This window comes from Rhineura floridana, chromosome 4 (assembly GCF_030035675.1).
Source record: "Rhineura floridana isolate rRhiFlo1 chromosome 4, rRhiFlo1.hap2, whole genome shotgun sequence".
NCBI classification, from domain to species: Eukaryota; Metazoa; Chordata; class Lepidosauria; order Squamata; family Rhineuridae; genus Rhineura; species Rhineura floridana.
The window spans coordinates 185,643,261-185,657,693 of NC_084483.1; the positions used below are offsets into that span (position 1 = coordinate 185,643,261).

Sequence of the window (14,433 nt, forward strand, 5' to 3'; positions counted from 1 at the left end):
TACATCAGGGATAGCCAACGTGGTGCCCTCCAGATGTTGTAGAACTACAACTCCCATCAGCCCCATCCGGCAAGGTTAATGTTCAGGAATAATGATGGAAGTTGTAGTCCAACAACAACCAGTAGGGCACTGCGTTGACTACACTTGACCAACATCTTAAGATTGCTTCTGCCATTTTGATGTCATACATAAACAGTTATTTTATATTAAGAAAATTCATGAGTCACACATGATGTTTGTGCATGATTTTCTGCACATGCTGAAGATATTGCTAGCATGCTTACATGTACTGCTAAAAAGGCAAAAAATCCAATGATTTACATACAGCTTTCGTGAATTTTGTTACACAGAAGCAGAGATGTTGCTAGGTGATTAATAGACTCAGGGCAGAGGGTCATGGCACAAATTTGCATCTGCTAATTTATATGTATAGTGGCACATTTAGATCTCTAAGGAAATTAAGATGGTGGGTGGTTGAGGTCTCATCCCACCATGCATGGCCGGCAACCCAAGCCAAGTAAAAATAAAATCCAGTTTTTAAAAAAAGAGAACGAGAGAAAGGGAGAAGAGATCTGGAGCCCGGTGGAAAGGACCTGGGGCTTTGGCTCCCTGGGCCAACCCCTAACAACACCCCTGCTGCCTGTGTCAAGAAAATCACGTCATCAGAAGGAGCTCTGACATAAGGTAGAAGAATGTGAAGAGAATTCATGGCAATAGGATTGTATGTGGATGAAAGACTGAAAAAATAATGCTACTGTTTCTCTCTCAGCAGGAAAGCTAAAAATGTTAGCATTTCATGGCAGTGAATTTGCTGCTACAGAACTAGGAACAGGGACTGAGGTTTCTAGGGTTGGGGAGTTAGTTTTGTTGTCTTTCAGAAGTACATCTCAGAAGAATGTGACATGCCCTCTGATAACATCTACCATTCCTACTGCTGGCACTTTCACACCTTCCAAGATAAACAGTCAAGGCTGACCAGAATTACTAGAAGTCTGGAAGGCCTTCATTCTGCTGTGCAACAGAGCCTATCCCCTTTACTACAGAATCTGACAGCGTGTATAGAGATTTCAGTTTATAAACACACTGGGTTTCTAGTTCTCATTGTTGTGGAGAAAAGTTTCCAAAGAATGTGCAGGCAGCTCCAGAGCTCAGAGCCCAGAAAGGGATGTCTGAGAGCCTGTTTCAGCATCTGAGCTCCTTGAACTCCCTGTAATCCCTTTTCTCTGCTACATCAATTACTCCACACGTTCCACAAGTTCTAGCCTTACTCCCCTAGTCTGGTAACATTCAACTAAAATTCCAAAGACTCCAGCATTGCCTGGACGCATGCTGCACATCAACACACCAAGTTTACTTTTCTCCACTACTCCTGTCCTCCCTTTGGCTATGATTCTGCCTCCACTGTCTAGGGGAGTATGTCTCTCTCAATACCAGTTCCTGGGAATCACAAGTGGGCAGAGTGCTGTTGAGCTCAGGTCCTGCTTGCGGGCTTCCCATAGGCATGTGGTTGGTCTCTGTGAGAACAGAGTGCTGGGATAGATGGATCTGATGGAGCAAGTCTCTTCTTATGTTCTTTGCCAACAGATTTCAAGTTCTGCAAAACTCTAATGCTGGTAATTGGGAATGCAATCAGGAACAATAAAGCAGGGTATGTTCATCTGATTAATGTAAAAGTTTTAAGCAGCCAGTTGCAAGACAGAAAACTCAGGAGACCCTTTCCCTGTTGTTTATTCTTCCAGCCATCATGCTACAAGTCACTGCGTCCAGGCATCAAATTGAAAGGCTTGCCTTGGCTGCCCAACCCTAGGAGCTGCTCCTGCAGCAACCCACCCCTTCCAAAATGCAGTACCAAGTCAACTCTGCTGGAATAGGAAGCCTCAGGATTTTCCCTTGCCAGAGTCCTGTAAAGGTAGAATACAGGAGCACAGCAGTCTTGTGCGTGGGTTAATTTCAGCCCCTTTTATAATTGTATGCTGTATGAGCATAGCACTTCAGCCATTTTTGTGAGTTATTTTACCTACTGTGTACATTTTATAAAAAGCTTCATGGTGTGTGTGTGGTTTTTTAAAAAAATTATCTAGGCATTCATGCAACATCACTTACAGATGTAATATGTATGACAAGTTGGGACCTGCAAGGAATTGTGGGGGGGAAGTGAAGCAAAGCAAAATACTCTTTTTATACTTTGACCCTCTTCCCTTTCCACTTCAGTGAACAGATTGCTGACAGGTAGGGACTGTCATCGGAGAAAGTTTCCTCCAAGCCCATCTATCCATCCTGCAGTTGAGATTCCCCCCTCCACCCGCTTCTTCTTCAGAGTGACCATGGAGAAGGAGGGATGGGCTTTGGGACATCAAAGGGACACTGGAATTTATCAACACAGAGAAATCTCAGTGGTTATGGGTAAGCTACATTCAAGTCAGCCTCGTATCTAAGCTCTGGCCTGGTAAGCCATAGGCTGACAAGGGACTGCAATGTATGTGAGTGCATGGGATTCCATGCAGGCAAGGAAGCAGGCTGGCAGAGGACTGTCGTAATCTCTTCCTTCTCTGTGCCCAGTTCAGACATGCAGCAAGCTGCTGCAAGAAGGACAGAGATTCCCAATCCTCCTCCACCATCCTCTCGTCGGCTAGGAAGCGCTTTTTGAGGCTCATAACTTTTGCAGGCTCATTTGCAAAGCTAATTCAAGTGCATGCTTGCTAGGGTATATTTTAGTGGGAATCTTTGGGAACTTTGGCATGATGCAAATGATTACTCCGTTATGGGGATTTCAGAGAGCATAAGGGCCATTATCCAATCATGTTTTTATCTCTCTACATCTAGAAAAGAGCATGCAATGATGCTTACATCCCAGCCTCAACCTCACTGTAGCTTGCAAGAAACTAGGGTTTCGAGCACAACCTCCTCCCTTCCTGTTCACTTTCCACTTTCTCTCTCTCTTTCTCTACCTTCCATGCTTTAGCAGACACTGCCCGTTACCAAGCTACTTTCTCCCGTTGCTATGTTATTTTGTATGCCAGAATGTGACTGGCTAAAAATGTTTCCATGGCAAGTTGTGCACCGTCGCCCAATACGTGGATTTTTGGACAAAGGAAGAGCCCAGGTAAACTGGTTGAATGGATGTGGTGAGATAAAGTCAGGTAGTTGCTTGCAGAGTGTTAAGCTATGATGTCCTGAACTTCATCTCCAACACCACACAAGCCCAAATATTCCAAAGTGGAGTTACCTACCATCCAGTTATAGACAAATGGACATAGAAATACTGCAAACAGCAGGAGATTCTCCCCCCTGAGTAAATCAACCTAGCTACTAACCTCAGTTTACTTATTCTTTGGAAGGGCCAATGGGCTATTTTAGGGGTGGAGAATCTCCTATCTTGGGACCGAATGTGGCCCTCCAGGCCCCTCTATTTGGTCCTTGGAACTGTCCCCAGGCCACACCCCTCCTAAGGGCCAATTGGAGGGGTACAGGGGCTACATATATACCAGGCTCTGAGCCAGCAGGGAGCCTTGACCATTATTAATATATTAAATAAATAAATAAATTCATATCCCGCCCCTCCTCCCAGGAGCCCAGGGGAGCAAACACAAACACTAAAAACATATTTAAAACATCTTTTTAAAAACCTGAAAACAATTCCAGGATAGATGCAGACTGGGATACGGTCTCTACTTAAAAGGCTCTACTTAAAAGACTCTTAGCTTTATTTTTTAAAAAGTAAATCCATTGAACTTCTACAAGGAAAGTTAGAAAGCAAAACGTGAGGGCAACTGTCTACAGCTCTGCTCTGGCAGGCAACAACACTGCTACGGACGCTTAATCGCTTTGGCTGCAATCCAATATATGTGTACTCAGAAGTAAGCTCCTAGGGGTCAATGGGACCTACTCCCAGGTAAGTGTGTATTGGACTGCAGCCTTAATCACTATTCCTACGCAGTCAGTGGAAGGAATGCTGACCACCCCACCTGGGACCCAGGAAGAGGGCCTCCCAGATCAACAGAAAAAACAGGGGAAACTCATTGTTGCTGCTAGTCTGACTTTGGACAGAGGAGAGTCTGCCTGTGAACTGTGCTATGTTTGTTCAAGCATTTTCCTCCACATCCACATGATTTCATTCACTTCCCAAGTGTGCTGTTATAAAATACAACTGGCTGGCTTTGGTATGTTATACTCTGAAGTAACTGCCTTGAAATAAATGAGGGTTCCTCCCTACTGAGAAAAAGTGGTGACAGTGCGATTCCACCCCCACCCTCAATTTGTCATGTTCCCCCATACAGCCACCGCTGGTCTGCTTGGGGCTGCTGGGAGTTGTAGTCCAAGACATCTGGAGGGCACCAGCTTGATGTAGGTTGGGGGGACAGGTGTTTCTCTACAGCAGCATTGAAAAGCCAGTTCAAGTGATGCTGGTTTTCATGAGAAGACTTTGCTTCGTATAGTTAGTTGCCCTTGTCCTCTCCACACTAGAGTCTATAAGGCAACACAGACAGGTTTGTGACCTGAAGAAGCTGTTACAGCAGCTTCATTTCCTGGACTTCGTGAGTTACAAAAAGAGAAATAGACGACAGCCAGAGAGACTCTTAAGGCTGGGAATGGACAACAGCTCAGTGGCAGACAGCACATGCTTTCCATGCCGAAGGTCCCAGGTTCAAATCCCAGCATCCCCAGTTAAAAGGATCTGGTAAGAGATGATGAGAAAGACCTTTGAAAGTCTGTGGAGAGCTGCTGCCAGTATTGCCTGTTCTAACAGGCCAGTGGCATCTCTAGTTAAAAGAGTCAGGCAGCAGATGATGGGAAAGACCTCTGCCTGAAACCCTGGACAGCAGATGCCAATCAGTGCAGTCAAAACCGGGAGAGAGAGACAAATAGTCTGACCTGGTACAAGGCAATTTCCTGTGTGGCAGAGCATCTGCTTTGAACGCAGAAGGCCCCGGGTTCAATCCCTGGGATCTCCAGGTTCATCTGAGAAAGACTTCTGTCTGAAACCATGGAGAGTTGCTGCCAGTCCGTGTAGACGATACTGAGCTAGGTGGACCAAGGTTCTGACTCAGGATAAAGCAGTTTTCTATGTTCCTATGATCGAAGGGACCTCATATAGCATTGTGGCAAAAAGCATGAGCCAACAAATCTTTGGTTGAATCCTACCTTTAGCCTTCAACTCACCAGGCAAAACAGTCTCTTGTCAGCCTGAACCTTTCCATCTGCACTATGGGGATAACAACAATACCACTGGCCTACCTTACGAGGTTGCTGCAAAGATTACTGAGATAAATGCATGCATGTGGAGTCCAAAGGGGTTGCATAAATGTGGAGTTATTCCTTAAGAAAAGCCCCCCAGGTAGCAGTCCAAGATCATATAAGCTTCCTGAAGTAGGAAAGAGATTGCTCCCTGTTATCGGCACTGCCAGCTACCCTTACTAATGCTAAGGCTGCTAAGAAGAAAGTCATGAGTTAAGCCAGCAGAGGAGACTCTGGTTGGAGACACACAGAGAGAGAGAGAAGGAGCAGTCTGTCCAGCCAAGTGTTTCAATCCCCCATGTCCTCCCTGCCCCCTTCCAAAACAGCACCAAAGAAAGAGACAGCTGCAGCTTATAAGGAATGTGAGGGGCCCAGCCGAGGACTCCGGGGAGGGAAACCAGGCCTTATATGGCCATGGAGGCAGAATCAAATTTTTATCAATGAGCACGAGCACAGAGACGCCCAAGGGGAGATAACGGAAAAAGCAGAGCTCCTGGGTGAGGGCGCGAGGAAGGCAAGCGGCACCTGCCATCCTGCCCCCTCCCCACACTGCCCCACAGATCGTATCCAGTGCAGGAGCCCACCAGGCAGAGGACGGCAAGGCAAGGCACGGCCCCCGCTTCCACTTCGGCAGAGGTCCAGCAAAGCTGACACGGCAGAACAACCCAAGACCCAGGGAAGCGGGGTGGGCGGGAGGAACACCAAACACTAGGAGTAAAGCTATATGCATCCTTACAGATGAAGCAAGCTTAGCTCATAGACGGTCCCCTGCCAAAACCTTAGTTTACCAAAGTCAGGGTTTGTTTATTTGTTTTGTTTTTAAAAAAAACATTATCACCAATAAGCCCTTTTGCACAGAGAAAGGTCTGGCTCTCTTAAGACCTATTCAAGTCATGCACGCATACACGGGGAAAGCAGGGACAGCCCCCCCCCCGTGTTGGGGGCTGAACCTCTGCAAGATAGGGACCTTTTGCCACTTGTATAGATGCCCCACATCATTAAGAACCCTGGAAGACCAACGTTCTAAACTGCGCAAGGAGACTCTTTTGACAACACCAGGCATTCTCTGCTGCAGACATTCAGTCACTCCCCCCCAAAAAAAACACAGGGGGGCTGCAGGAACAACAATCTGGCCACCAGGCTCATCTCTACTGTTCCCCTCTTACAACAGTAATCATGTTTTGTCTGAGGGCAGGGTAGGAGGTTGGAACAAATGCACAGGGCTTATGTCAGCATCCAGAGTAAAGACTGTAAAATCGCCATGTTAGATCTAGCAGAGCGATCTGACTTATCCAATATTCTGTTCTAGCAAGGCATAAGAGGCAACAGCCTCTCCCTTTTCTATTTGTCCCCAGGATATGGTACTCAGGAGTGTACTGCTTCTGGACATGGAGGTTCCATTTCACAATCATGCCTAATAGTCTTTGGCAGATCTAACCCATGGTTTTTTAAAGTCATTTTTGCTAGGGGCCATCCCTACATCTTGTTGCAGTGAGTTCCATAAACTAATTATGCAGAGTACATGGGAAAAATTACTCTCCCTTGTCTGTCCTGAACCTACTTCCAAACAATTTCATCATAGGATTGAACATTTTTTTATGAGAGGGAGAAAAATCCACAACTTTCATAATTTTTCCATTCAAAACAAATCCCCAGGCCTAATGTCCCACCCTTGCTAAGCTGACATACTGCAACCCCCAAAATGCCCATAACTACAAAGCAAACCTCACAAGACTGATTGTGCTCCAGGAATTAACTTAAATAGCTCAGGATCCAGAAGGCTCACAGAGACCAAGGATTTGCAATCTCTGTCTATTAAAGCATAGGCTACAGCAAGGGTGGAGAGTAGGTAGGTTGAGATCTACTGGTTAATGTCTCCAAAGCATTCAACAGGAGCAGCAAGCTTGGAGTCACCAGGAGCAGACTTCTTTTGAAAGGATGTGAGCTCAGCTTACTTCTTTGTACAGTAATACCTCATCTAAGTAGATGCGTTTCTGGACATCACTTCAAAGAACATAAGAACAGCCTGCTGGATCAGGCCAGTGGCCCATCTAGTCCAAGCATCCTGTTCTCACAGTGGCCAACCAGGTGCCTGGGGGAAGCCCGCAAACAGGACCCGAGTGCAAGAACACTATCCCCTCCTGAGGCTTCCGGCAACTGGTTTTCAGAAGCATGCTGCCTCTGACTAGGGTGGCAGACCACAGCCATCATGGCTAGTAGCCATTGATAGCCCTGTCCTCCATGAATTGGTCTAATCTTCTTTTAAAGCCATCCAAGCTGGTGGCCATTACTGCATCTTGTGGGAGCAAATTCCATAGTTTAACTATGCGCTGAGTAAAGAAGTACTTCCTTTTGTCTGTCCTGAATCTTCCAACATTCAGCTTCTTTGAATGTCCACGAGTTCTAGTATTATGAGAGGGAGAAAAACTTTTCTCTATCCACTTTCTCAATGCCATGCATAGTTTTATACACTTCTATCATGTCTCCTCTGACCCGCCTTTTCTCTAAACTAAAAAGCCCCAAATGCTGCAACTTTTCCTCGTAAGGGAGTCGCTCCATCCCCTTGATCATTCTGGTTGCCCTCTTCTGAACCTTTTCCAACTCTATAATATCCTTTTTGAGATGAGGCGACCAGAACTGTACACAGTATTCCAAATGCAGATTTATACAACAGCATAGATTTATACAACAGCATTATTATATCGGCTGTTTTATTTTCAATACCTTTCCTAATTATCGCTAGCATGGAATTTGCCTTTTTCACAGCTGGGTCGACATTTTCATCATGCTGTCCACTACAACCCCGAGGTCTCTCTCCTGGTCAGTCACCGCCAGTTCAGATTCCATGAGCGTATATGTGAAATTAAGATTTTTTGCTCCAATATGCATAATTTTACACTTGTTTATATTGAATTGCATTTGCCATTTTTCCGCCCATTCACTCAGTTTGGAGAGGTCTTTTTGGAGCTCTTCGCAATCCCTTTTTGTTTTAACAACCCTGAACAATTTAGTGTCGTCAGCAAACTTGGCCACTTCACTGCCCACTCCTAATTCTAGGTCATTAATGAACAAGTTGAAAAGTACAGGTCCCAATACTGATCTTTGAGGGACTCCACTTTCTACAGTCCTCCATTGGGAGAACTGTCCATTTATTCCTACTCTCTGCTTTCTGCTTCTTAACCAATTCCTTATCCACAAGAGGACCTCTCCTCTTATTCCTCTTATTCTTTAATAGAAACTTTGGTACCAGAGGTAGGAATAACATGGAAAGAACAGGGATAGGTTCCTACACCACAGAAAAGAACAGTTTTCAACACATTTCAGCAAACATTTTATTCAAAACTAACATGCATGTCTGAAATGAAACAACCAGGTCAAGTAAGTCTTGCATACAGAACACTTGAAGCCTTCGTGCACTCGAGCAGGCAGGCAGCTGCCACCACCAACATCAACAACCTGTACTTGGCCCCTCTCTCTCTCTCTGCCATCCTCCCCTACATTCGAGCAGACGTATCTGCAGTAAACAGTGCTTCCAGGGCACTCGAAGCACTGTTTACTGAGGTGCCTGTGCCACCTGGCAAGGAGCGCCATTCTCGCTGCCTGTGGCAGTAGACAAGGAACCACATTTTGACTATGTCAGAGTGTGTGCCCCCCGCAGCGAAAAAAGGCTTTGTTAAAAGGAGCTTCTTTCCTGAAGGATTTGTTAACTGAGGTTATTACTGCACCAAAAACCAATTTCTGGTCTCAAAATGTGCTCGGTGACATCTTCTTTCATTCTTACTCTATGTCTTTTGCACCTAGCTCTGGTTTGGTAAATCTTGGGGTACCAGTAAAAAGCAAAGTAGACCCAATAAGGCTGAAATCTGCCCACCCCTGCTCCACGGTACACAACCTACTCTAGGCAGACCTAGAGAAGGATGCAAGCGCCAAGCTCCTTCCCTCCCCAGAGACTTACAGGAATAATTCCTCCAAGCCCCTCCACAACATGAAAAGGGGAGGGGAGTTTATACCTTTGTTTCTCCGCTGCTATCTGACTCTGACACCTGATAAGTGAGGTCCGTCTCCTCAAAGCCTGTAGCGCTCATGCGCTGATCAGTGGTTGGGTCTGACCGAGGAGGAGAGTCAGGAGAGTTCAAGCACGTCTGGATCAGCGCTTTTCCCGTCTCACTGGTGATCATGGGTTGCAGCTTCCGAGTGGCAAACGTGTAGACGTGGCCCGTCTCGCTGGCAACAAGCAGCAAAACTTGAGTGCCCGTTAGGGTGGAAAGTTCATAGGCCTGTGGAGTAGGAAAAAAATGGGGAGACAACAATGAGGCACAGACCTTTGCAAGATCCTGCTTACCAGGGAGAGAGAGACAACACAACTAGGCCAATCTCGCAATAGGATGTTACTGTTTTAGGTGTTATTCACAAATGGGGAAACTCCAGCTTTAAGCAACATGCGTGGTCTCTTAGGCTATATTCTGAGTGCATCTTCTAAGATCATCAGGAAATGACCAACTCATGATCCAATGAAACCATTCAAGTGACTTGGACAGCTCCTTGAAAGTTCGGCCTAAAACCCAGAGCGGATTCCACTTCCCCACTGAGATAGAGCCACCAGCTGCCACTACCTGAAATAGCAAGCTCCTTGAAGTTCTCCAACAGGCCGCAAGAGGGTCTATATACAGTAGGGCCCCGCTTTTAGGCATTCCACTGATACGGTGCCAGCAGGGCAATCACAGCTGTAGCGCGGGGAGCTTCAGGGGCCAAGCGCTGTCAGCTGGAGCATGGCGACTGAAGCTCCCCACGCTACAGCTGTACTATACAGTTGATTGCGCGCTATGTCCCACTTTCTGGCAGGTTTCGCTTTTCAGCGGGGGTCTGGAACGTAACCCGCCGTATGAGTGGGGCCCTACTGTATTGAAAACACTTAGCCCCAGCCGCTAAGGAGGTACAGACACTGGCCTGCTTTGTGCGCATCTTCCCACCTGTATGATCAATAGGAAGCCAAGCCAGCATTCTTTGTGGGCTTCCTTCCTCCCACTTGCAGTCGCAGAATGCCACAAAGCCCTGGGTACAGCCATGTTAATACGTTGTTATCTATCAATGCTCAGGGCTGTATGCATTCTGCAACTACATTAATGGAAGGGCCATAGCTCAGTGGTAGAGCGTCTTCTTTGCATGCTGAAGGTACCAGGTTCAATCTCCAGATAGGCCCGGGGAAGACTGCTATCTGAAATCCTGGGGAGCTGCTGCCAGTCAGTGTAGACATACTGAACCAGATGGATCAGTACTCTCTGACTCTGTATAAAGCAGCTTCCTATGGGCAAGCACAGAAACTTTTCCTGAGCTCCCAAGAATTTCAGCTTTAATTTAAAACAAACACGTTCCTAGCACTTAAGACTGCAAAGTGACACTTGAAAAAGACTGGATATGGAACGCCTAGCCTTATACAGAGCCTTATATAAAGTCAGACATGGCCGTATATTACCTTCTAGCAGCTACTGACTGCTGGAAAACATGGTGTTGGGCTGGACTGGCCCAGGCATCAGCAGACCACAGGATTGTGGGGGAGGGGATCGACTTTGCTTTCCACTAAAACCCCAAGGCTCACCAACCAAACTCAGGTGCAAAATAGTGGCCTGGAGACAGGTGCAAAAGGGTGGTTCAGCGGGTTGAGCTAATAATCTAACTTAAGAAGAGCTCTGCTGAATCAGACCTATCTAGTTCAGCACCCCGTTTCCCATAGTGGACAGCCAGATGCCTGCAGGAAGACCACAAGCAGGACCTGAGCACAAGAGCGACCCTTGCCCTTCTTGGCTTATTAAAGCTTGCCAAGGGGGTTTGACCGAGTGGATCCAGGGTGTGGTCAATGCATCATTGCAGGAGGGAGTGGTTCCAGCTGCCTTGAAAGAGGCGGTGATCCGACCACTCCTGAAAAAGCCCACCCTGGACCCACTGGTTTGTGACAACTACCGACCGGTTGCAAATACCCCCTTTTTAGGGAAGGTGATTGAGAGGGTTGTGGCGCAGCAGTTGCAAATACTCTTGGATGAAACAGATTATCTTGACCCTTTCCAGTCTGGGTTCAGGCCTGGTTATGGGATTGAATCGGCCTTGGTCGCCCTGACAGATGACCTTTATCAGGAGAAGGACAGGAGAAGTGCGACCCTGTTATTCTTACTTGAACTCTCAGCGGCTTTTGATACCATTGACCATGGTATCCTTCTGAGCCAACTTGGTGAGATGGGTATTGGAGGAACTGTTTTACAGTGGTTCCAATCCTATCTCCAGGGTCGCTCTCAAAGAATAGCATTGGGTGACTGTCTTTCAGCCCCCTGGCAGTTGTGCTGTGGGGTGCCGCAGAGTACCATCTTGTCCCCAATGCTGTTTAACATCTATATGAAGCACTTGGGAGCAATAATCAGGAGCTATGGGGTGAGGTGTCAGCAGTATGCTGATGGTAGAAAGTATTGTTAAAGCTAGATTAACTAAGCACATAGAAGAACAAGCCTTGCTGAAGCAGAGCCAGCATGGCTTCTGCAAGGGAAAGTCCTGTCTCAGTAACCTATTAGAATTCTTTGAGAGTGTCAACAAGCATATAGATAGAGGTGATCCAGTGGACATAGTGTACTTAGACTTTCAAAAAGCGTTTGACAAGGTACCTCACCAAAGACCTCTGAGGAAGCTTAGCAGTCATGGAATAAGAGGAGAGGTCCTCTTGTGGATAAGAAATTGGCTAAGAAGCAGAAAGCAGAGAGTAGGAATAAACGGACAGTTCTCCCAATGGAGGGCTGTAGAAAGTGGAGTCCCTCAAGGATCAGTATTGGGACCTGTACTTTTCAACTTGTTCATTAATGACCTAGAATTAGGAGTGAGCAGTGAAGTGGCCAAGTTTGCTGATGACACTAAATTGTTCAGGGTTGTTAAAACAAAAAGGGATTGCGAAGAGCTCCAAAAAGACCTCTCCAAACTGAGTGAATGGGCAGAAAAATGGCAAATGCAATTCAATATAAACAAGTGTAAAATTATGCATATTAGAGCAAAAAATCTTAATTTCACATATATGCTCATGGGGTCTGAACTGGCGGTGACCGACCAGGAGAGAGACCTCGGGGTTGTAGTGGACAGCACGATGAAAATGTCGACCCAGTGTGCGGCAGCTGTGAAAAAGGCAAATTCCATGCTAGCGATAATTAGGAAAGGTATTGAAAATAAAACAGCCGATATCATAATGCCGTTGTATAAATCTATGGTGCGGCCGCATTTGGAATACTGTGTACAGTTCTGGTCGCCTCATCTCAAAAAGGATATTATAGAGTTGGAAAAGGTTCAGAAGAGGGCAACCAGAATGATCAAGGGGATGGAGCGACTCCCTTACGAGGAAAGGTTGCAGCATTTGGGGCTTTTTAGTTTAGAGAAAAGGCGGGTCAGAGGAGACATGATAGAAGTGTATAAAATTATGCATGGCATTGAGAAAGTGGATAGAGAAAAGTTCTTCTCCCTCTCTCATAATACTAGAACTCGTGGACATTCAAAGAAGCTGAATGTTGGAAGATTCAGGACAGACAAAAGGAAGTACTGCTTTACTCAGCGCATAGTTAAACTATGGAATTTGCTCCCACAAGATGCAGTAATGGCCACCAGCTTGGACGGCTTTAAAAAAAGATTAGACAAATTCATGGAGGACAGGGCTATCAATGGCTACTAGCCATGATGGCTGTGCTCTGCCACCCTAGTCAGAGGCAGCATGCTTCTGAAAACCAGTTGCCGGAAGCCTCAGGAGGGGAGAGTGTTCTTGCACTCGGGTCCTGCTTGCGGGCTTCCCCCTGGCACCTGGTTGGCCACTGTGAGAACAGGATGCTGGACTAGATGGGCCACTGGCCTGATCCAGCAGGCTCTTCTTATGTTCTTATGTTCTATTTCTCCGTAACATCTAAATCGGGAGAGGCCGTGCAAGCCCTGGACCGCTGCCTGGACTCGGTGGTAGGCTGGATGAGGGCCAATAAACTGAGTCTGAATCCTAGCAAGATGGAGGCGCTGTTGGTTGGTGGTTCCCAAGTTCAGATAATTGGTCGGTTGCCTGCTTTGGATGGGGTCGTACTCCCTCTGAAAGAGCAGGTCCGTAGTCCAGGGGTGCTCCTAGATCCAGCTTTGTCGCCAGAGGTGACCTCAGTGGCTAGGAGTGCCTTTTACCAGCTTCAGCTGGTAAGACAGCTGCGGCTGTTTCTGGACCAGGATAGCCTGACCACAGTTGTCCACACACTGGTAACCTCCAGGCTGGATTACTGTAATGAGCTCTGTATGGGGCTGCCCTTGTGGTAAATCTGGAAGCTGCAGCTGGTGCAAAATGTGGTGGCGAGACTGCTCACTGGGGCAGGGTATCACCAACATGTCACCCCGCTGCTGAAAGAATTGCACTCGCTGCCCATTTGCTACTGGGACAAGTTCAAGGTTCTAGTTTTGGTGTACAAAGTCCTATACAGCTCGGGACCAGGATACCTGAAAGACCGTCTTACCCCTTATATACCCAGTCGATCACTGCGCTCTGCAGGTGAGGGCCTCCTGCAGATACCATCTTATCAGGAGGTTCGTTCAGCACAACATAGGAAATGGACCTTTAGTGTGGCGGCACCTACCCTGTGGAATTCCCTTAAATATTAGGCAGGAGCGATCTCTGAAATCTTTTCAGTGCCTTTTGAAGACTTTCCTCATTCAACAAGTCTTTTAAGTTGAGACCTATCCCAGTTTGCATTGGAATTGCTTTTAATGTTTTTTTTAAAATATATGTTTTTTAACTCTTTTTAAAATATATATGTTTTTAAATCTTTTTAAAAAATGTTTTTAAAGTTGTTTTGTTTTAATGTTTTAAGGTCTGTTTTTATGATGTTTTGATGTGTTTTTAGTGCTTTTGTTTGCCGCCCTGGGCTCCTGCTGGGAGGAATATGAATCAAATAATAAATAAATAAATATGAGAGAGAGAGAGAGAGAGAGAGAGAGAGAGAGAGAGAGAGAGAGAGAGAGAGAGAGAGAGAGAGAGATCTCCCTTTTTTTCTCAGCTACAAAGCCCCAAATACAAAGACAGCATTGTATTTGCTCTGCATGGGGGGGGGGCTTAAAAATAGAGAACACATCACATCAAAGACAGAGTGCGGATTGCCCAACCTGACTGAAAGATTACGGAGAAGACAACTGAAGACAGAGAAAAGAGGCAGT

The 14,433-nt window shown here is 46.3% G+C and overlaps 1 protein-coding gene across 2 annotated transcripts in view; it reads right to left on the reverse strand.

The window, feature by feature from the left end:
• The window catches only part of SRF (serum response factor), a 94,260-nt gene that overhangs the window by 45,102 nt on the left and 34,725 nt on the right, over positions 1–14,433 (reverse strand). For both annotated transcript variants that reach the window (XM_061625463.1, XM_061625462.1), the window contains exon 2: positions 9,246–9,512. In XM_061625463.1, the coding sequence (XP_061481447.1) occupies positions 9,246–9,512 (267 nt within the window). The remainder of the gene's footprint in view (positions 1–9,245; positions 9,513–14,433) is intronic.